General features: G+C 37.7%; 2 protein-coding genes and 2 pseudogenes across 3 annotated transcripts; 1 reads left to right on the forward strand and 3 right to left on the reverse strand.

The window, feature by feature from the left end:
• Positions 1-444: 444 nt before the first annotated feature.
• On the reverse strand, positions 445-1,713 carry LOC114749894 (peroxidase 64-like; annotated as a pseudogene).
• A 2,252-nt stretch (positions 1,714-3,965) lies between these two features.
• Positions 3,966-7,815, reverse strand: LOC114749900 (probable 26S proteasome non-ATPase regulatory subunit 3). Of its 2 annotated transcripts, none has more exons than XM_028938438.1 (9): positions 7,727-7,815; positions 7,480-7,626; positions 7,170-7,360; positions 6,302-6,439; positions 6,081-6,217; positions 5,895-5,949; positions 5,713-5,823; positions 5,299-5,538; positions 3,966-4,667 (listed from the first exon to the last, which is right to left on the reverse strand). In XM_028938438.1, exons 2-9 carry the CDS (start codon positions 7,556-7,558, stop codon positions 4,155-4,157), a joined length of 1,464 nt encoding a protein of 487 aa, XP_028794271.1. In that variant the 5' UTR covers positions 7,559-7,626; positions 7,727-7,815; the 3' UTR covers positions 3,966-4,154. The 2 variants fall into 2 exon arrangements, with proteins under 2 accessions (XP_028794271.1, XP_028794272.1); XM_028938439.1 differs by having other exon boundaries at positions 7,722-7,742.
• Positions 7,816-12,096: 4,281 nt separating this feature from the next.
• On the reverse strand, positions 12,097-12,482 carry LOC114749901 (E3 ubiquitin-protein ligase ATL23-like; annotated as a pseudogene).
• Positions 12,483-15,475: 2,993 nt separating this feature from the next.
• Positions 15,476-19,494, forward strand: LOC114749896 (probable nucleoredoxin 2). Its single transcript, XM_028938435.1, has 3 exons — positions 15,476-15,688; positions 17,630-18,124; positions 18,584-19,494. The coding sequence occupies exons 1-3, from the start codon at positions 15,503-15,505 to the stop codon at positions 19,190-19,192; spliced, it is 1,290 nt and encodes a 429-aa protein (XP_028794268.1). The 5' UTR covers positions 15,476-15,502; the 3' UTR covers positions 19,193-19,494.
• Positions 19,495-20,182: the final 688 nt, after the last annotated feature.

A 20,182-nucleotide genomic window follows, 5' to 3' on the forward strand; every position in this document is an offset into this window, starting at 1 on the left:
TTAAGTTTATGACCCAAGATAAATGGGATTTGCATTTGAATTTTAGATGCAAGAATTTTAATTATGTGAAAGGAATTTTGGAAGGAATTAATAATTATAATTTTAAGAACAGCTTATCTTGAGAGATTATATTCTTGCATTATAAACTGTTAAAGTTAAAAGGGATCTCAATGGGAAAGCCCAACGACCAAACAGAGCATTTCTAAACCAATAATTTTCATTTTAGTAAGAATTTAATTGATAATGTTAACATGCAGACAGACGCCACCCTATCTCGACACTAATTGACATCAATGGGAAAACAACTCACAACCACTGTACTGGACGAGAGGCTCAGCTTAAGCCTCGAATGTCACAGTTAAATCCTCGCAGATAGAACCCCTTGCTGTTCTAATTATTTTTTCTCTTTTGTTTTCCTTTTCAGGAAAAATATATAGAAATCGTCTAATTAACAACTTTACAGTCAAGCCTGATTTCTTGGCCGCCGGTGATGCTGCCCATTTTGATCATGGACTTGACGAAGGCGTATTCAAACTCCTTTTGGGAATGAGCAAACGTGGAAACCAATGCTTTGGTTTTGGGATGAGTGAGCAGAGCCTGGTCGGAAGTGAAGATGCTTTTTCCTTGAAGAAGCAGCTTGTAATAAGCGTTGTCAAAAGTGGTGGAGCTGGAATCCAATGGAGAACCGGCGTTTCTGACCTTGTTGTGAAAGGGACAAATGCGTCGAAGACTGGCGGCGAAGGAGGGGTCCATTGAAGGGTCAATGTCTTGTTTGGGGCTGAAGTTGTGGATTCTGTTCTGGAAAGACGAACAATGAGCGAACCCAAGGGTGTGGCCTCCTGCATGCACCATTGTCAACACACACACACAAACGGCGTTATTTACAGTTACTGCAGAATGAAGATGATGTGGGAATTCGCGCGCGCACGCACGCACCCACATACCTGAGAGGGCCACAAGATCTTCCAAGGAAAGGCCTCTCTGAGAGAAGCTTTGCTCGAGTTGGGAAATATTGAAGACTGGAGCTGGCAGTTGTCTGGTTTCATCTGCTCTTGATATTCTTCCATCTCTTCTTCCTTTCGGTACTTCCCACATGGGTCCTCCCGACTAATACCATTCCCATCACAACCAACCAACAACAAAATAAATTTGGGTGAGTGTTTCCATTAATAAATGATTTATGCAGACCAAAATGACGGGAACAGCTAATATTTGGGACCGACCAAAAAAACAGCATCCCTAGCAGCAAGTGCGACAATGTCTGCACAGGAGACCACCCCGGGGCATGCGGCTTCCAGTGCTTTCTTGGCATTGTCGATGACGTAGAATGCATGCAAAGATATGTTGGCAGGCCCATCTTTTTCTGCTTTCTTCTTTCCCTTTGATTCCAGTAGAACCGACGCATCACAGCCCTTACAAAGCAGTAACAACGAATAACAGTGAACATCATATTATTCGCTACGTAATTGGAGTTTCTGGAATCACAAGTGGCGTTTACACATGTGATCCATACATACCCTTATGAAGCAATCATGAAAATGCATGCGAAGCAGAGCAGCTGGGACTGTTTTATCGTTCATGGTTGCTTTATGTACGGCACCTGCCACTATGTACTCCGCCTGAGGACATGTGTGCTTGTAGTAGTCTACACTAAGCGCATTCCCAACTGGCCACTGACAACATTGTGAGCATCACTATTGCAATGGCTGCCATATTGCTTGCTTCACGAATGCGTCTGTGTTGTGAGACGATGCAACAGGAGAACGGTATTTATACAGCTTAGTGTAGGCCTTGGCTGGCGTCGATATGGAGTCGTTAGGAGGACATGGTTGTTAATATATTTGGTAATCGTCAGCGACCCAGTAAGTGGAGTAGTGTATTTGAAGCATATCCTGTGAAATTTGCATTTGGTACTCTCCTTTTAAAAGCCAACCCCCTTCCATTATAAGTAATATATGGTACATTTCTGAAGTGAAAGTTTTTTGTTTTGGGACCTTAGTGAAGCGAAGAGTTAGGTGCTGTTTGGCACGTGAGAAATGAAATGAAGGGAATAAAAAAATTTGAATGAGCTCAGTCTAGAAAATTAAAGAACTGAGGTATTAAAAATTTGACAAAGCAAAAAAGTAACAAAAATTAATTAAAAGTTTTTAATCTTATTTTTTTTAATTTTTTAAATCGAGTTCTTTAATATTTTTCCTTCTCTTTCCTTCCATCCATTTTCTACGTACCAAAATGGAGCCCAAAATTTGATTGGATTGTGAGAGGAAAGCAGGACCAGAAGTAAGATATAAAAACATTGATCAAGCAGAAACTACTGGCTGACCCAAAATCATGTGGTTCTTGGTATTGCAGATGGCTTCTTTATCGTGAATACATCGCGGCTTATTGTACATGTTAAATCCACTACAATTTGAGATCTGTTAGAATGATTTGATTGATAGACACAACAAAACAACTCTGATTACTGAGTCCGAAACCCAGCTATAAAATATAAATCAACGGAAAGGTTAGGTATCCGGGTTCAACCGATACAGAACTCTCGGTAATCTTAAAGTGGCTTTATCTTTCTGGTTTAATATCACCATCGTTTTTACCTTCACTTCTCGTCAGACATTACTATTTGCTAGCATCTGCATGTTAAAATTGCCATGGCATACGGGACCCTGGCTCATATGACCCAGCAACGCCTTCGGCTTAGCATATTGTCAGTCAATTTCGTGGCTTTTACTTCTAGCGTGATATGATAATTTTTTGGAAAAATTGGACAAAAGTTTCCAAATTTTATTGGTGAGAATGATCTAAAGCAAAATACCAATACTCGGTGAGCTGTAAGCATCCGGCTTTAGAATATTTTCTAGTCGGGTGAAGATGGTGAACTCCAACTACCATCTTGCTGTCATAGAATAACAGACGTCTAATACAAATAAATATAGCAGAGTTGTTCATATCAGAGAGCAGAGTTGCTCATAAATATTCAAAGCCCGAAAGTAATACCCCATTTGGCACCCCAGAGGACCTACACTTGGAGCTTAGGTCTTTGGATTACACCCCAAAAAAAAAAAAAAAAGGACCTTAGGAAGCGAAACAGAAATCTGAGAATTGCTTATTTGGTATGCAAGAATCCGCCCCTCAAAGGGCTTCCACCGAACTCCACGAAACGGTTCCATCCCTGGGAAACTGGAACCGGCTGGGCTTCCTCGAAGTCGGTGTTTGCCATTTTTGCCCCATGTCACAACTTTTCAGATATTTGTCCCTCAATATTTCTTCTCTGTGCTGCCTCTCTAGATTTGTCCATCCACCGTCGTCCCCTCCGCCACTCCCGTTTTCACCTCCATCCCAGTGACCTCCGGCGGGGTCCTTCTCCATCTCCAGAAATCAATTTTCGTGTTTCTTCTCCATGCCTCTGATCCTTACAGCAGGTTCAACTAAATTTTTATTAAAGAACAAATCAAAATGCACGAGCGCGAGTTCAATTATCATCATCAATCAATCTTGCGAAAAGCCGTGGCGAACCGCGATCTATCTTATCAAATAATAACCGGCTGATTCATTGTATTTTTTCACTGAGCAGGACGGATCTTAAGGCTCTCTAATTAGATCACAGAAGATGTTGGACATACATTTAGTATCGTCTTTGATTTCGAATGACTTCTATAAGAATGAGATATCTCATGGACCCGTAGTATTTATTCTGTGCTACGGCAGCATGACAAGCAAAGCGACGAAGTTGCGCCCGATGCTCCTCGAACTACTCCAAGTCTGAGGCGAAAATAGCGCTGATGATAAAGTAATATTGAAGGGGGAAAAGACCCACTACCTACAAACTAACATCTTAAAGGGCAAGGCCATCCATATTACACCAAGGTTCCAAGTTGGGGAAGAAATCAATGCTTACCATCCCAGTGTGTAAGAAAATTCCCCAAGCTCCAAACTACTAATACAAAGAGCATTCGGATAATGATAAATAAAGGAAAGAAATAGTGATGATATCAATATGATAAAGGGCTTAATGGAATCATGAGATCTTCCACGTACAAAATAATTCCACTTTCATGAAACAGACATGATTATACAAGTTCTTCAAAGGGAAATAAAGAGCAAAAGTAATAGAAATTCTGACTGCAACTGAGAACCAAAAAAAAAAAAAATTGCTTTCAGAAATCGTCATCGTCCTCTTCCGCTATGTGCTTGGCCAGTTCTTGCTCTTGTTGTTGCCTCTCTCTCCTTTTCTCAGCACTTTCCTTTTCCTTGTGTGTGTTAGGTGGGAAACGCAGTGCCCTAATGGCTTCATTGTGCATGTTAAGACAGAAGGCAATTCGAGAATTAAAAGCCAATTGAGGTTCGTTAGTGGAGTAAATATCTCCAGTTTCCTTGGATACCATCCACCCGTTAGCATGATCCAATGTAGCATCAATTGCCCCATCGCGGATGGCCTTGGCTACAATGCTCTCAGCATCTGCAACAGGGTTAGCAGAGTTCAACCTCAATTTTTGAGCTACATCAGCAAGTGAGATGCGAGAATAAGACACGCTGATGTTGCGCAAGCCAGTTCGGATAACATTATGTCGCAGCCGAACAATCAAATTATGAGTTCCATCAGTACTGAAAGTGGTAGCAAACTTTTCTGCAACATTCCTAAACAGCTCCAGATCACCAATGCGCACTGCCTGAAATCCCACAACAAAAACAAATACTACATGATCAAGGACAAAGGAGACAGGTCACTATGGTAATAGAAAATTTAAATTGTACTTGCAATGGGAAGGAAGTCCTCAAAATCAGTTTGCGTATAAAAAAAGTTCCGAAAGAGTAATGACAATGGATTAGAAATCTTGAAGGAAGTAGAGATGTATATGTGCTTATGAATGATTAAAGCTAGGAAGAGAGTCAATGGCCTTATAGCCCAATGGCATAAATGCTTCCTTGTAAGTGGGACGCTTTAAGTTTAATCCCACTTGCAACCTTAGGCCTTCAGTGTCTCCCTCGCTTTAAAAAAAAAAAGGCTAGAAAGAGAATAACTAGAATTGGCCAATGAACAAACCAAGCAAGCACAAAAATGAAAGAAGTCAATGAAGTAGCACACTAGCGCTAACAATAATGAGCACAGAAGGATAAGACTTAAAAGATGAATGAAGAAAGACACACTAAGTTACGACACTAGGACCACTTTTTCGTCTAATAAGTTACACTTTCCATGCTAAAAAAGCTAGATTGTAGGGACAAAGTTATACCTAGAGAGTAAAGAACCTAAGCCAAAAATAATATTATAACTAGCTTCAGTTAACCATATTAACTTACGTTTGTAAGCTCAAAGTAAGGCTTCAAGGCTTTCTCCGCTCCTCTCTGCATAAAGATAGTCCTCTCAGGTGTTTCTCCCAACAGCAGGCGCACAATTACAGCCCACTTATTACATTGAATTCGAAAGCCTCGTGCTGATGCTGGAGCCTTTCGGGCAGCCTGCAGTAGTGACTCTTTTGCATCGGTATACTCCAACTGTATGGTTCGAATCTTCCCAAGGTAGAAGAGATAACGACAGAACTGGATAAAAATACAACAGAACATGCCAAGGAAAAGGTAAGAAAAACAATTAAATTTCACCAAGGTTTAGATGCAACTTAATTGAGGGTTCAAAATGGCATGGCCATGTAGAACATTACATTTATTGACTAGAAAACTCCTTATTCGATGCCCAGAATAACAAAACCACCATACCTGCTGGTTTGAATGTGCTTCGAATCGTGGTGCCTTAGACCTTAACTTCTCTGCTTGGTCATATAGGTTGTAGTGGAGGTAATTACGAAGTAACAGATTAAGAAGTGTTTCCTGCACCCCATCATGATGTTAGTGCATGTTCCAAGCACATGTGAAAAATAATTAATTCAGATGAAACAAACCTGACCCAGCTCATCGTGGCGGAGAGTGGCAATACGGTGCAATGCAAGGAGGTTGCTGAGACCATTCAATTAGGAGTGAGTTAGATCAAATTCATCTTTTTCCTTTACAGAAAAGTATCTAACATAAAGCAAGCCATCACTTCAGAACTTCTATGCGTACATTACACAGATTAACACCTAACTCACCCCCGAATTTCAGCAAGGTCTCCCGTCAGTTCATAGCTATATGAGTAATAGAAGTATAGTCTGGAAGCAATGACATCAACAGTTCTTCTGTTCAGATTCTTCAGTCGACCAATACTCACTGAGGAACAGGTCTTGGCCTAAAATGAAGAATCCAATCACCTTTAGCATATAATCAGCTGTCAAATGCTCCACACATTGAATTTTAAGAAGACAGCACCGACCTCATTGTATCTTTTCTGATCAATAAGAAACAGTAGCACGAGCAAGTAGCAGTAGATCTCTAGCTCAGGCAGTAGGTGTTTAGATGGGACTTGAACAGCAGATGTTGCAGTATCCACTTCCATCTCATGCTCGTCCTCCTATAGATAAAGCCAGCAACAACAAATAGGATTTAAACCATGGCATCCATTAAAAAGATAGCAATAAATGGTTAAAAATTTCTTCATACAGTTCTCTTGTCAATCAACAAAACAAATCAAAGTCATTTGAAATTTCAAATTTCTGCCATGAGTAACTGACCAGAGGGCAAACATGGATACAATGACTCTCCCTATACTGAAACAGATTACAGATAACCTACTGCACGAAAACCGACTTTCAGAAAGAAATTGAACATATTATTCAATGCAACTAAATATTTCAATCAGCTATGAACCAAGTACTGCATGTGATTGGAACGGGGCATGTAAGAAGAATTAAGCAGATAATCAGCATCCATCTCGAGAGAGATATCATGGAGATGATGCCCCTTAAATTCAACCTTCAAAATGACTGAGGTCAAATATGCTGACTTGGAGCGTTTCTCAGAAATAAAAAAAGAAATGCTGCTAAACAAATGACCATGCAGATGCAGAACACCTAACTTCCGCACAATCCGTTAACGCCTTCGATATTTGAGGTTTTTAACAGAACTGCATTTATATGACCCAAATTATGTGCCAAATCCTAATATAGTTTAAGAGAGAGGCAAAAAAAAAAGGCCCAGAATCAAAACATAACACCCTGAACAGAGAGCAAAACATAGTTAACTAGGGAAAAAAAAATTTCAACAGGCACAATCGCTGAATTTATGAGTAAGCTTCAAAATACCTTGGGAACATAGGCAGACAATCTGGAGTGAGCTTCAGAACCTGGAGTAAGAACGTGGTCGAGAAAAGATGAGAGCACCGATGCCGTCAATTTCCGTCTCAAAGCAATTGTAAGGCGAATAGCACGAGCAATTCTACGAACTTCCTTTGAATAGGAGCCGGTCTCGATAAGGGATGCTATTTCCTTCAAATCTGCAAGGTCAATTACCAACAACAGCAAAATCTAACTGATTTACTTTTGAATTTTTGAAATTAAGAAATATAGACGATATGAAATCGCCGCTGGAGCAATTTTGCGACTCAATCCTTACGCTGCAAAGTGGATGGAACAGCTGAGGAAACAGAATGCGAAGGAGTAGCATGATCTTTCATTTCCACGTCTTGAGTCATTTTGGAGATATTCTACAACAATCGCCTCCTTCCACTTTTTAGCCCTAGAGTTTATCGAGCACTAAACCCTAAGCAAAGCATCGAATAAAATTCAAATTCAAGAACTAGCAAACTAGGTGAGCATTACAAATCAAATTAAGAAACCAAAGGTTTGCAAATGCAACTCACGAACGCGGATCGAGTCCGCTATTGAGACGCTCGTAGGGTTTTCAGCTACCTCAGTCCTTTCTCTGCAGAGTTGAACTTGGCCTGTCAACGCAAACGGAAAAATGATTATCTATTACCTAAAAATAGAGCTTGATGAAATTTTCTGTCATTTCCTCTTCTTCTTTTTTTCTCATACCAAACAATATTTAACCAAAAAAAATTATGCTTTGATTGTAAATTTTTAACTGTAGTAATTAAGTTGTAGGACTAAATTATTATTATTATTATTTTAGTCACAGACATAAAAGGTTCATGCCCAATACTTGATTTCTCGTCAAACCGAACAAATACCACACAATTGGCTTTTTTACCAAAATACTACAAAGAGTAAAATTATATACTAATGTGCTGTACTTTTAAAAGTATTTACTAATATACTACATTTAAAATCGTTTTTCAGGTGAATAATTTTTAAAATCATTTATCTGCTGGACGACTTCTTCATTTAACAAATGTTTACGCCAAGAACAATTTCTAAAATTGTTCTCGCTAAGAACGACTTGTATGTAATTTGAAAGTCATTCTTACCAAAAATGATTTTAAGTGCAAATAAATGCCACACAAGCTTTCATGCACATCAAGGATAGATTATGAAAAAATCATTCAGCAGATAAATGATTTTAAAAATTATTCACCTGAAGAAGGATTTTAAGTATAGCATATTAGTAGATACTTTTAAAAGTGCAGCATATTAGTATATAATTTTACTTTTTGTAGTATTTTGGTAAAAAAGCCTGTCATGTGGTATTTGTTCAGTTTGACGAAAAATCAAGTATTGGGCATGCACCTTTTACGCCTGTGACTAAAATAATAATAATAATAATTTAGTCTAGCAACTTAATTGCTACAATTAAAAATTTACAATCAGAGTATAATTTTTTTTATTACATATTGTTTGGTATGAGAAAAATAAAAAGAGGAGGAAATGACAAAAAATTTCATCAAGTTCTATTTAAAAAATTAAAAAAATTAGGATTTTCAAATTTTAATCCAATACAGACGTTATAGCCTTATGGGAGCATTGTCAAGAATTCTTATTTTTGCATGTAAAATTGGCAAAAATTTGTGTGTGAGAGAGTGAATAAGAAAAAGTAAGATCGTTCTTGGCGTGAACGATTTCAAAAATCGTTCACGCCAAAAACGACTTATGTGAACGATTTTAAATGCAGCATATTGGTAAATAATTTTAAAAATACAGTATTTTGGTATATAGTTTTACTGTTTATTGTATATTGGTAAAAAAGCCAAGGAATTTGTGATTTTAAATATAATCAACAAACTGTTATTTAGTTGAACCGTCTCATCTTCATAAGAAAACAACATGAGCCCGAATTCAAAAAACACGTTAGAGACTTTTAATTTTAATACTCTCAACTCAATTGAAATTAATTTTAAATTCATAGCAACCTAAGAATACTTTAAGTAATAGAAGAAAAAAATCAATAATGCATCAAAAAGTATATGAGAAGGCATTATTTTGTATGATTAAAGAGTCAGGTTACTCTAAAATTCAACTAACTTTTTTAATCTAATAGAATAATTAAAAGTAATTTATATTAAGAACCAGAGTCATAAGATTTAATAAGAACATAATGATTATTTATAAATTGCATGACTTGTAATATTTTTTTTATAGTAAACTAATCCAATTTGAAATTGTTGACCTCTACACTGATCAATCGTTCGAGAAAAATCGCGATTCGTCCTGATTAATTAAATTTCATTTTTAGGAATCTAAATGTTCTCCTCATTATTCATATACAGGAAAATGATTTAGTTCTGGAGCTAAAGATTATAGTTCTCGAATAAGCAATTAAAAAAAAAAAAAAGTAAATATACCTGATAAAACATGAACAACCTTTAAAGCACAAACCTCCGCTTCTCTCACTCACCCTGCCCCTGCCCGACTCTTCCTCTAAAGACGATATGTGAGATTGGCAGATTGCTTTTCAAAATCGAGTCTATCTCTTTGCTGCTATGTTAAAAAGGTTAGAGTGTTTCGATAAACACCAAATTATAATTTTAGAAGCAATTTTATAGAGTAGTATACAAAATAAATATCTAAAAGAGTTTATCTCCATTTATAGAAAAGTACTACATCCGGTCCTAATTATAAGAGCCAGTTGACTAATTTGAAGAGATTAAGGAAATAAGTCGAGTTAGTTATTTGTCCTAAATAGGTGTTGTCTTTCTTAAAATATCCTTACTAATCAAGTGTATTGACTAGAACTCTTATTATTAGAAGGGTTACTTTGAAAAAAATGTATAAATATGATAGACAAAGTGGATTGGAGTCTTATATTTAGGACTAAAATAAAAATCAAACATAGTTTTATATTGACTAGAACCGGAGGTAGTATTTTAAAAAGTACTTCAGAAAATATCGAGACACCCTTTTAATTTTTTACAGCAACGTGACATTGAATTAAATTACAACTATGAAGCGTTTTTTTATGTATGCTTAATTATTATTTTTCCAAAAATGTCCTTAAAGGGTATTAAAGAATAGAAATTAAGAAGCTGTGTTGTGTTGTTAATGACTAAAACACGTGGTTAAATAAAAGCAATCTATAATGGATTTTTTAAATTAAATTTTTTAATTTTTTGCTAGATAATTAATTTTTTTAACTGTAAATTAGATAGGATGGAGCAGTATATTTAAGATGAAAAATATTAATCTGGCAAAAAAAGATGCAAAAAATCAAAATTTAATGATTAACAAATAAATAAAATTTTTGAGAGATCAGAGACGTGACTGTGTGAGGCCCAGGGCGGACCCTACCATGAAAAGATGAAAAATATGGAAGTGTTTGCCTTGAATATAAGCAAAACAAACACACATAATACATTCCAGGGCGGACCCTACCATAAATTGGCTAGCACGGAGCAGCATCATACCATTCTTCTTCCCAGGTACCCACGCGCGCACAGCCCTTTTTAAGAGATCAGACATGTGACTATGTGAGGCCCACTGGAACCAGACTGTTAAGCTTGTCTTTCGTCATTCATGGAGCCACGTAATCACAATGACCCCGTGACGTGTCGCCACCATACACACAGTGTCTTTTTCCTTGCCCGCGTGCCCCTAAAATTTTAACATCAAAGTTTAATTTTTTCCCTCTCAGTGCGTAATATACTAATTCAGTCTTTATATAAAAATTAATTTTAATTTGATTTAGATTACAATTTAGTTTTTTTATATTTAATTGTTATCTCCGGCCTTAATTACAAGATTTTATTTGTAAGACATTAAAAAATGTCATACAAACAAGATCTTTTAATGTCTTACAAATAAGATCTTTTAATTAGATAAGAGGTAATTTTTTTTAAAAAAATAATTTTTATAATAGTTATATATGTTAAATATTTTATTTAATGATAATCTTAACCAATATATATAATTAGCAAGAATATTAAAAATATATTTATTACAAACAATTAAATTAATTAATTTTTTAATTTACTCAAATTTATTATATCAATTCCACCTGAAACTTCATATTCAATATTTGATTCGCACGAGGATAAAGCAGCATCTTTGTTTCCCGCCTTCTGGTACTGATGCGCCTTTTATCTTTTAATGACCGGCTTTCACCCGGAACTCGCTCTTTCTTCTCGTTTCCAACATGACTCTGTTCTGCTGAGAATTGGGAGTACCCGGTAAAATCCATGAGCCGGAGTTAAAAAAGAAAACAATTGAAGCTTTAAATTTGACCGTACAAATTTCTACATGTACAGTTTAAATTAGAGGTTCGTATCTTACATTGATTTTTTTTTTCCCAGATAGTGTTGTTAATTATCATTCTTTTTCTCCGATATCTAATATACATTATAGGCTTTGATCTGTATTCGATATTCGAGTCGCATGTATATTTATTTAACATGGTACGCAGCTCTTTGTTCCTTGTGCCTCTCTTCTTGTTTCCAGCAGAACTCTGTTCTACTGATCAGAGTCACTGATAGAGTCGACGAGACCCAAATCCATCCATCCAGAACTCATGGATTTTCTCATCCGATCGAACCGTCCCCTTCTGTCGGAAAATCCAAAACCCCCAGCAGCATAATTGAACAGAAAAGCCTCAAATAATGGGAAGGTCGCTTTGATTTTTGAAAAAGAAAACTCAGCGATGTTATTTTACAAAAGATAGTAAATTTTCAGTCACAAAAAATAAGTTTTACAAGCCATGAAAACCAGATTAATCACGCACGCACCCTCCCAGTGATCCATGCGAGCTCCTCCCGAGTAAGCAAGAGGCACATATATTCAATCCAAAAAGCAACGATGGCTTCTGTATCAACAAACTGGCTGTTAATTAATTCGACTGTCCCAATCAACAGGAGTTTTGTGAAGGAGTGAAGAGTTAAGGATGAAGGTTGGCTCTACAAAGAGGGCAGAGACGATGGTGGGAGAGCCAGGTATCGGCGCATTCCAAATGGAAAGCGTGATTGCAGGCGGGAATGAGGCGAACGGGGTGGTCCTTGTCGATGTCGCCGAGGCAGATGGCGCACTCAGTGGGAGTGAGCAGGTCTTGGCCGGTGATTGTGGGCAATTGATGAAGGTCGGAAGCAGAGAGGCCGTCCGGGGAAAGGGACTTGAGGGGAAGCGGGCGATCGGGGTGGCCGGAAATGGCGCACCGGAGAAGGCAAAAGTAGACGAGAAAAGAGCGGCCATGCCGAGGCAGGGCAGGAAGAGAGCAAGGAGAAGGGAGCTGAGCATTGTTTGTTTGTTTTTTTTTTGGGGCGGGGGGGGGGAAGGGTTTGATGTGGACAGGGCAGGGCAGGTAAGACTGGCGAGTGTAGTCTGTGCAGAGGATGACGTGGATCGGTTGTGGACTGGGATAACGTCAAGCAGGAGAGTGGCGGGGATGGGGCCTGGTTATGACATTAATTGCCAGCTCATGTTCCTGCTTGGTACTATTTATTCAGTTCTCTACAAAGTTGGACTCCTTCAGCGTCCGCAGATCGCCTTGCCGTGACTGGGACAGGCGGTGCCGTGGATTATTGGCCGTTGCTTTGGATTTCCGAATCCTCTCCGTTTCCCTCCGCTCGTCAATAGATCCGCATCCGATAAATGTTCCCTTAGGTTTAATTTCATGAATCATTTTTCTCCCCATTGAATGACATATACAATAAACTAAGTATTTTCACAATTAAATTTTACGAGATGTCACTTAATTAAATAATCGCATTGCATATGACTTAAAAAAATCAATAGAATATTAAATATTTTCGAAGAAAAAGAGTTTTAATTCATTTAGTTAGAACGTTTATGTTGATCTAATTAAAAATAGAATTCATTCCTGTTCTTTTACTGAGCGTGTATTTTCTTTATATAGTGATTATATTAAAGATTAAATTGATCATGTAAGCTTCTGCACGTCGTTACCGTCGATATGCAGCTCCAATCCATTCACATCTTGTCAAGATTAGTGAATGTCATGCAAAGATGGCAAACCATGCGTATATGGACGCCATACGTATTGCCACCAGAATATAATTATTTAATATATATCAGTCCTTACATCAAAATTTAAATATTGACTTTATATTTAATAATACTAAGCCACTTCCAACATATTTCATATAGATAAAAAAAAAAATTTAAACTTCATTGATCTTTCTTTAAAATTCAACAACATTCAAAAGTTATTCTTATTTGATGTATATTATACATCTTGTAAACAAAACCAACATAATAATAAATTAATGAAAAAATTATATATCCATATAAAAAATTTCTCTTACTGTCCTATTAGAAAAACAGTCTTCTCTCTATTTTATAAATAGTATTATGAGTAATTCATAATATCAAGACAATCATATATGTTGAATAGAGCATTTTTTAATGGATCGTTCACTTAAAATTTTCAATTTTACTCTCTCGTTTTAATTTAATAATTTATCTCTGAATGACGTGATACTCATAACTTCAAAATATCCATTGAGAAATAGTATGGTGACCATTCACGGCACTCCCTTCAGGCTCCAATTACCTGATCTACGCGAGTAAATAAGATGAGTCAAAACTAGTTATCTTCTTACGAAGTCTCAAAATTACCCCCAATAAGAAGTTGTCGTGTATGGGAGATTGATTAATCAGTTGGGAAATTTCATAATTATTTATGTTTTTATTAAACATGCTGGGAGTTTTTAATAAGGAGCAGACATCGTGCACATTTTGATACCAGAGGAAAGAGAAAGTAGTACTACCTTTTGTGATAAATATAAAAGTTAATTAACTAAATTAAATATGTTAAGAAAATGAGTTAAGTTAGTTAGTTATAATAAATAAGTATTGTCTTTCTTAAAATATTCTTACTAATTAATTAAATATATTAGTTCAAATTATAATTATTAGAAAGACTATCTTAAAGAAAAGATAATTATAAGAGATAAAATATATTAAGTTCTTATATTAATAACCGAAACTAGTACTCCCTCCATTCCTTATTATAAGAGACATTTGATGCTTATGGCATGTTCCTATATATAAGAGACACTTAAAAGTTGTCTCTATTTTTTTGTGTTGATTTCCTATTTTACCCATATTTATTTTGTCTCCAATTCACACTCTCTCTCCCTCCCACTTTTTTTTCTTTTAATAATTTAATTGTTCTCTCTCATTATTAATGAGGGCATTTTTGGGAAAAAAATTATACTTTTTACATATGATTGTTCTTAACTAATTTTAACTATTTTTTTTATCAATGTAATTCGGTTATTTGTCTCTTATAATAAGAAATGGAGGGAGTATTAAACATGGCAATGATATAATTAAATTCATATTTTTAAACGATTTTTTAACCTACGGACACTCGCTTCGCTCCAATAAACTATCTTAACTTCCCAACCATTCTTTATATGCGGAATGCTTTTATTGGCTAAAGTACAGCTGTAGGAAAAGATTATTGGAAACAGTGAGACAATCACGAACGGGAATACTCCAGATATATGAAATAGTACTCGAAACTGATATTAATCTTATACGTAAGATTTATTTTATATAGTTATTAATTTTTTTAAATTAATTCTATTACTATTGTTTTAATAATAATTAAGCAGTTAAAAGAGAAATAGAATTAAAAAATATTTAGGATATTTTAAAAAATATATCATATTAATTAATTTAAATAATGTTTTTAATCTAATTAAATTAATTAATTAGATGTTATACACGAGGATAATCATGTTTCATATTTTCAATGCGCATGTATTCTCTCTTCTTATTCATGGAGTATTGCTTTCCTGACACTTGGACCATAGTTAACATGCAATAATTTCTCTACCAAAAAGGCAGAGCAGTCGCGCACCACGTTTGCGTGAAACTGTGAATTGCCCCAAAAATAATAATTGGGGTTGGGGAACTAAAGGATGTGGCACGGAAATAAAATAATAAAAGCAAGGAAGGAAGAAGAGGACAGGTGTCGAGGAAGCGGTATTTGCGTAGGTGACATCAAGTGTCAAAGCGTTCGAGAGCAGCACGGACCTTAATCGGGTGGGACTCTGGTGGAGCAAAGGCCAGCGAGAGTTGGCCTGGGGCCATACAGGCGGCCCCATCGCTCTCCTTATTCTTACCCGGCACTATGCGACCCCTGAGGGAAGACGGTATCGTGGCAACAAGATAGGAGCGCGGCAGCATCATGTTCCATGTGGATGAGGAGCAGGTAATTAAATTTAAAGTGAGGTATGATTTGCGGAATGAATGAATGCATAATAATATGTGGTTGCGAGGACAGGATGGTGCGAGGGAAGGAGACGAAGGGTAAAGCCACGCCACGGCCCTCTGCCCTCTTCATGACCCCCACGGAGATGAAGGACGCATCATCTCAACCTTCTCTGCTCACTAATGGTTCTTCCGCTCAATTCTCTTCCCTCCTTGCTTCCAACCATCGTGATTTTCTGCTCGCTCCCTCTCGCGCTCAGGTGCGCTCTCTCTCTCCATCTGCCTGTTAAAATATGGAATCTTTTAATTTATATTCCTGTCTCTATCATTTGGTTCAGCTTCTTCTGTACAAGGGGGTGTCTGGGCTCTATCCCTGATTCAGATTGTATGAGTCAACATGGATGCAGCACACACACACACACACACACAGAGGCTTTCTCTTTTCCCAAAACTTTCTCCCGCCAATGGCCCTCCCAGCCTTTTTCTATTTTGCTGACAAACCACACGACTTTCGCTGGGAATTTAACCAAAGCCTTTACCTTTCTTAGTATTTTGTCCTGTGGTGGATGGTTATTGCGTTGCCCCGTATTTGATATCGAGTTATGCTGTGTGATCACTTACATCTAGCGTTAATCTTATTATATACATGGATCTGCAATTTCTGTGCTGGAGAAACTCTAGTTATTCGCACTTTAGCGTTGATCATAATCGAGAAAACCGGAACTTCATCATATATTTTCTATGAAAATGGTTCGTCCGCCGCCTTCTCTTCTTTAACGACACGCAACCCGAGTCTGGAATTACAGGTAGCTCTAGGAGAAGAGGCAAGGTCTCTTATTGCTCCTTGCCGGCCACTCGAGATTTCTAGGGTTTGAAACAATATATGATGGGCTTGATATCTTCCAGCGAATTTAGGTGCTCAACTCAAAAGGCTGACGATATTGGTCTACCCATAAGCTTCATAATCATACGGATTATATCCATATTTTATGTATTATATTTATGTGCAAAATCTTTTTCTTACTGATCGAGATGGGGGCTGCTACCCGGGCGACCATCCAGAACCACATCTATTTCTTCCTACAATCACTCAAAGGAGTTTACATATGATCAGAGTGAATCACGGGGATATCCTATATAAATAATTAAAGCTCGCACATAGTCTTTTAGGGTGTTCATAGCATTATATTTTCCTCTTCTGATAGAGAGGGCGATCAAGTATTTAAGAGATGCAGATACATAGGTAGGGGTGTGATATACAGTGGTGTTAGCTTGATTTGATGATTTCGGAGTGGTTTAACCACTCACGAGCTTCACATGCCCAATCAATATTTGTAGCTTCTTCTTCCTCCCCCCCCCCCCCAAAAAAACATTTGTTCGCGATATAAATTATTTTCGTTTAACTTGATTTCGAAATTTTGTTTCATAGCATCCAAAACATTTAATTTTTGTTTTCCTATTTTGTCTTCTGCATAATTTTATAAATACTAAATATATTATAATTAATGTAATGGATACTTTTTGCCAAGCAGATATATATTTAAAAAGTTTTACAAATTTTTTACATGTTTAATATTATAACTAGTTTTTAACTAATATTTTGGGGTGAAAGGTGGTTAAAGTAAACTTATATATTATAAAACGTGGAATATATACTTATAATATGTAGACAGCTGAGCATATCTCTAGCCAAGGGACAAGTGTCCCTAAAATCATTCCTTTAGCGTTACACGTGTTCCACTTCGGGACCCCATCCCTTTCATGATTTTGGTTCCTTCTTAGAACTCGTACTTTTATAGCCTTTCGCACTACTCCTTTGTCGGTGTGATTAATTTGAGCCTCGAGTACTATTTCCATTTGGTTTATATATTCCATGACAATGCTCATTAATTTGTTACATTTCTAACTGTAATAAAATCCACAAAATTGTACCCAGTTTGGGTGGTCCTACCTCAATTCCCCCCTTCCCTCTACTCACACGAAACTACCTAGCTAACATAAAAGTATCGATGCTCTTATGAGTGCGTGCGTGCTTCCGCTTTTAACATACCAAAGTGGAGAACGTACATCTCGTAACACGCATCTTATTGATGAATCAGCTAATTGAGGTATATGGAATATAGTATATATACACATATGTATAGTACACGCACAAGAATTGTACGTCGTGATTGCTGATTAGTTGGAAATTGCGTGCGCAGGTGAAAGTTTCTGATGTTGAAGGAAAAATACTGGGGCTCTTATTCGCCGCTAACTGGTATCCGCCGTGCCGGAGATTCACCCAAATGCTGGTCGGCGTTTACGAGGAGCTGAAGAAGAATGCGTCAGAGTTTGAGATTATCTACGTGTCCTCTGACGAAGACACGGACGCCTTTGATATCTTTTACGGCCAAATGCCATGGCTGGCAATTCCGTTTTCTGATTTGGAAACAAAGAAAGCGCTGAATAGGAAGTACGACGTCGAAGGCGTTCCTTGTTTAGTGATATTGCAACCCCACGACGCTAAAGAGGAAGCAACTTTGCGTGATGGAGTTAATGTCATTTATCGATTTGGAGCGCAGGCCTATCCGTTTACTAAGGAAAGGCTAGAGCAGCTTCATCAGGAAGAGAGGGACAAGCACGAAAACCAGACTTTGACTAATTTACTGACCGGCCCCGGTAGGGACTGTGTTTTGGGCCACCCAGGATCCCGGCAGGTATACATATCTTGCCCATATCATATCGCGGATATTTATCTGTGTGTGTGTGTGTATACATGCGCGCGCGTTATTTGCGTGTTATTGTTTAATTTCGCCACAAATATTATTTTATTGATCAAGGAACAGTAAAGTTTCAACCCTTACTATTTTTGAAATTATAAGTTGAATTAGTATTAAGAAATACTTGTCATGATGTTGGACTGATTTACAGATGTGTGTGTGTGTGTGTGGAAATGATGACTCGGGATTGAATACGCACGGGTGTGTGTAAAGCGTGCCTGCATGTTATCTACGTAATTTCACCTTAAACAAACAAAAGAAATAGTACATGCATGAAAATAAAAATAAGTAGCATAATTGGGTAGTACTGGTGGTAAGGTTTAGATGGCAAGCACAATTGGCATGGTGCTTAATTGGGAGGCTGATGGGTGTGAGGTAGCGTACGTGGACATGCAGGTACCGGTTGCATCGTTGGTGGGTAAAACAATAGGGCTGTACTTCTCAGCGCAGTGGTGCGTGCCGGAGCAGAAGTTCACTCCCAAGCTCATAGGGATATACGAAAAGATAAAGCAGGTGTTGTCGGAGAAAGGAGAGGAGGACTTTGAGATCGTGCTGATATCCAACGACAGAGACGAGGCGTCTTTCCAGTCGTATTTCGGAAGCATGCCGTGGTTGGCGCTGCCATACGGGGATGCGGAGATGAAGAAGCTGGCGAGGCACTTCGATGTGCAGGGAATACCATGCCTGGTGATAATAGGTCCTGATGGCAAGACCATAACCAGGCACGGCAGGAGCCTCATCAACTTGTACCACGAGAATGCATACCCCTTCACCCGTGCCCGGGTGGAGTCGCTGGAGAAACAGATGGAGGAAGAGGCCAGGGGGCTTCCCACGTTGGTCGCTCACGAGGGCCATCGCCACCATCTCAATCTCGTATCCGACGGCAACGGCGGAGGCCCCTTCATTTGCTGTGTCTGCGATGAACAGGGCTCCAGCTGGGCCTACCAGTGCCTCCAATGTGGCTACGAAGTGCATCCAAAGTGCGTCACGCCTGTGGATCGCTAGCCTCCTCCTCAGCCCATTCACCTCAGTTTAACGTCTCTCCTCTAGTGTTTGCTTGAACGGAGTGCCATCCTTTAGTTTTCTAGCCTCGTCTGAATGTACGTACTTTCCCACATAGATGAATTTAGGGGGATCAAACTTGTAAGGCTACGCATGTGCTATTCACTAATTAATTAGCGAGAGTTTCTGTTCAGTGCATGCGCGTCATGTAAACTTCTCGATCAGTCTGAGCTATCTACTTTTGCTATTAATTAATGAGTCTGTGATTGAATGAAGAAGTTATAAAATGATTTTTAAATCTAGAACGTGTATGATTTCTTTTATGCATTGTGCTGTTTCAAAAGATAAAATATATTATTCACGGTTATACAGTTCATGTCTGGCTATAAGAATTTGAATAGTCATACGAAGATACAGAAAAATACGAATGTAAGATATATATGTGTATATATATCATTTTTTTATGTCGTTCTTTCACTAAATATATAACCATGTTATTACCAAAAGAAAAAAAAATTAATTAAGAAAAGCATATTTAATAAGTAAATTTTAAAATCAAGGCGGGTTAAAGTGATATATCAACTATGGAATAAAGTAAGTCCCTCAGAGGCGAGGCCCACGTGTCATGAGTGGGGCATTTTCTGCTAATTTTTTCAACTCGACTGAGGTCAATCCAAAGCTCCAATTAGAGTAATATGGCATGATAGCTAACTAATGCATTTAATTAGCTGAGAATTACGTGTATAAGAAATGGCGAAGATGCAAAGCGTGCAGACGATTTTGAATCAGATGCATGTCTTGCTGCTCATGCCACACATACCAATCCCCAGCGAGGACTCATGGAATCGAATCTCTTCTTCAGCGCAAAGCCACCAAGTTGTTCTCCCTCCCCTCTCATCAAAGCCAACGAGAAATGCACCATATTTGCCTAAATATGAATGTGTGTGTGTTTGTATATATAAGCTCCATTAATGAAAGTCATGAGCAAGCTAT

Source organism: Neltuma alba, unplaced genomic scaffold (assembly GCF_004799145.2).
Source record: "Neltuma alba isolate B1F8T4 unplaced genomic scaffold, ASM479914v2 tig00006214_pilon, whole genome shotgun sequence".
NCBI classification, from domain to species: domain Eukaryota; kingdom Viridiplantae; phylum Streptophyta; class Magnoliopsida; order Fabales; family Fabaceae; genus Neltuma; species Neltuma alba.

Bases quoted from the DNA above. Each gene is read 5' to 3' on its own strand.
- LOC114749900 (XM_028938438.1), bottom strand. From the start codon at position 7,558: ATGACTCAAGACGTGGAAATGAAAGATCATGCTACTCCTTCGCATTCT. The intron at 7,361-7,479 runs GTAAGGATTGAG...TTGACCTTGCAG, and splicing joins TGTTCCATCCACTTTGCAGC to ATTTGAAGGAAATAGCATCC. The intron at 5,824-5,894 runs GTTTGTTTCATC...GATGGGGTGCAG, and splicing joins GCCACGATGAGCTGGGTCAG to GAAACACTTCTTAATCTGTT.
- LOC114749896 (XM_028938435.1), top strand. From the start codon at position 15,503: ATGGTGCGAGGGAAGGAGACGAAGGGTAAAGCCACGCCACGGCCCTCT. The intron at 15,689-17,629 runs GTGCGCTCTCTC...TTGCGTGCGCAG, and splicing joins TCGCTCCCTCTCGCGCTCAG to GTGAAAGTTTCTGATGTTGA. The intron at 18,125-18,583 runs GTATACATATCT...GTGGACATGCAG, and splicing joins GCCACCCAGGATCCCGGCAG to GTACCGGTTGCATCGTTGGT.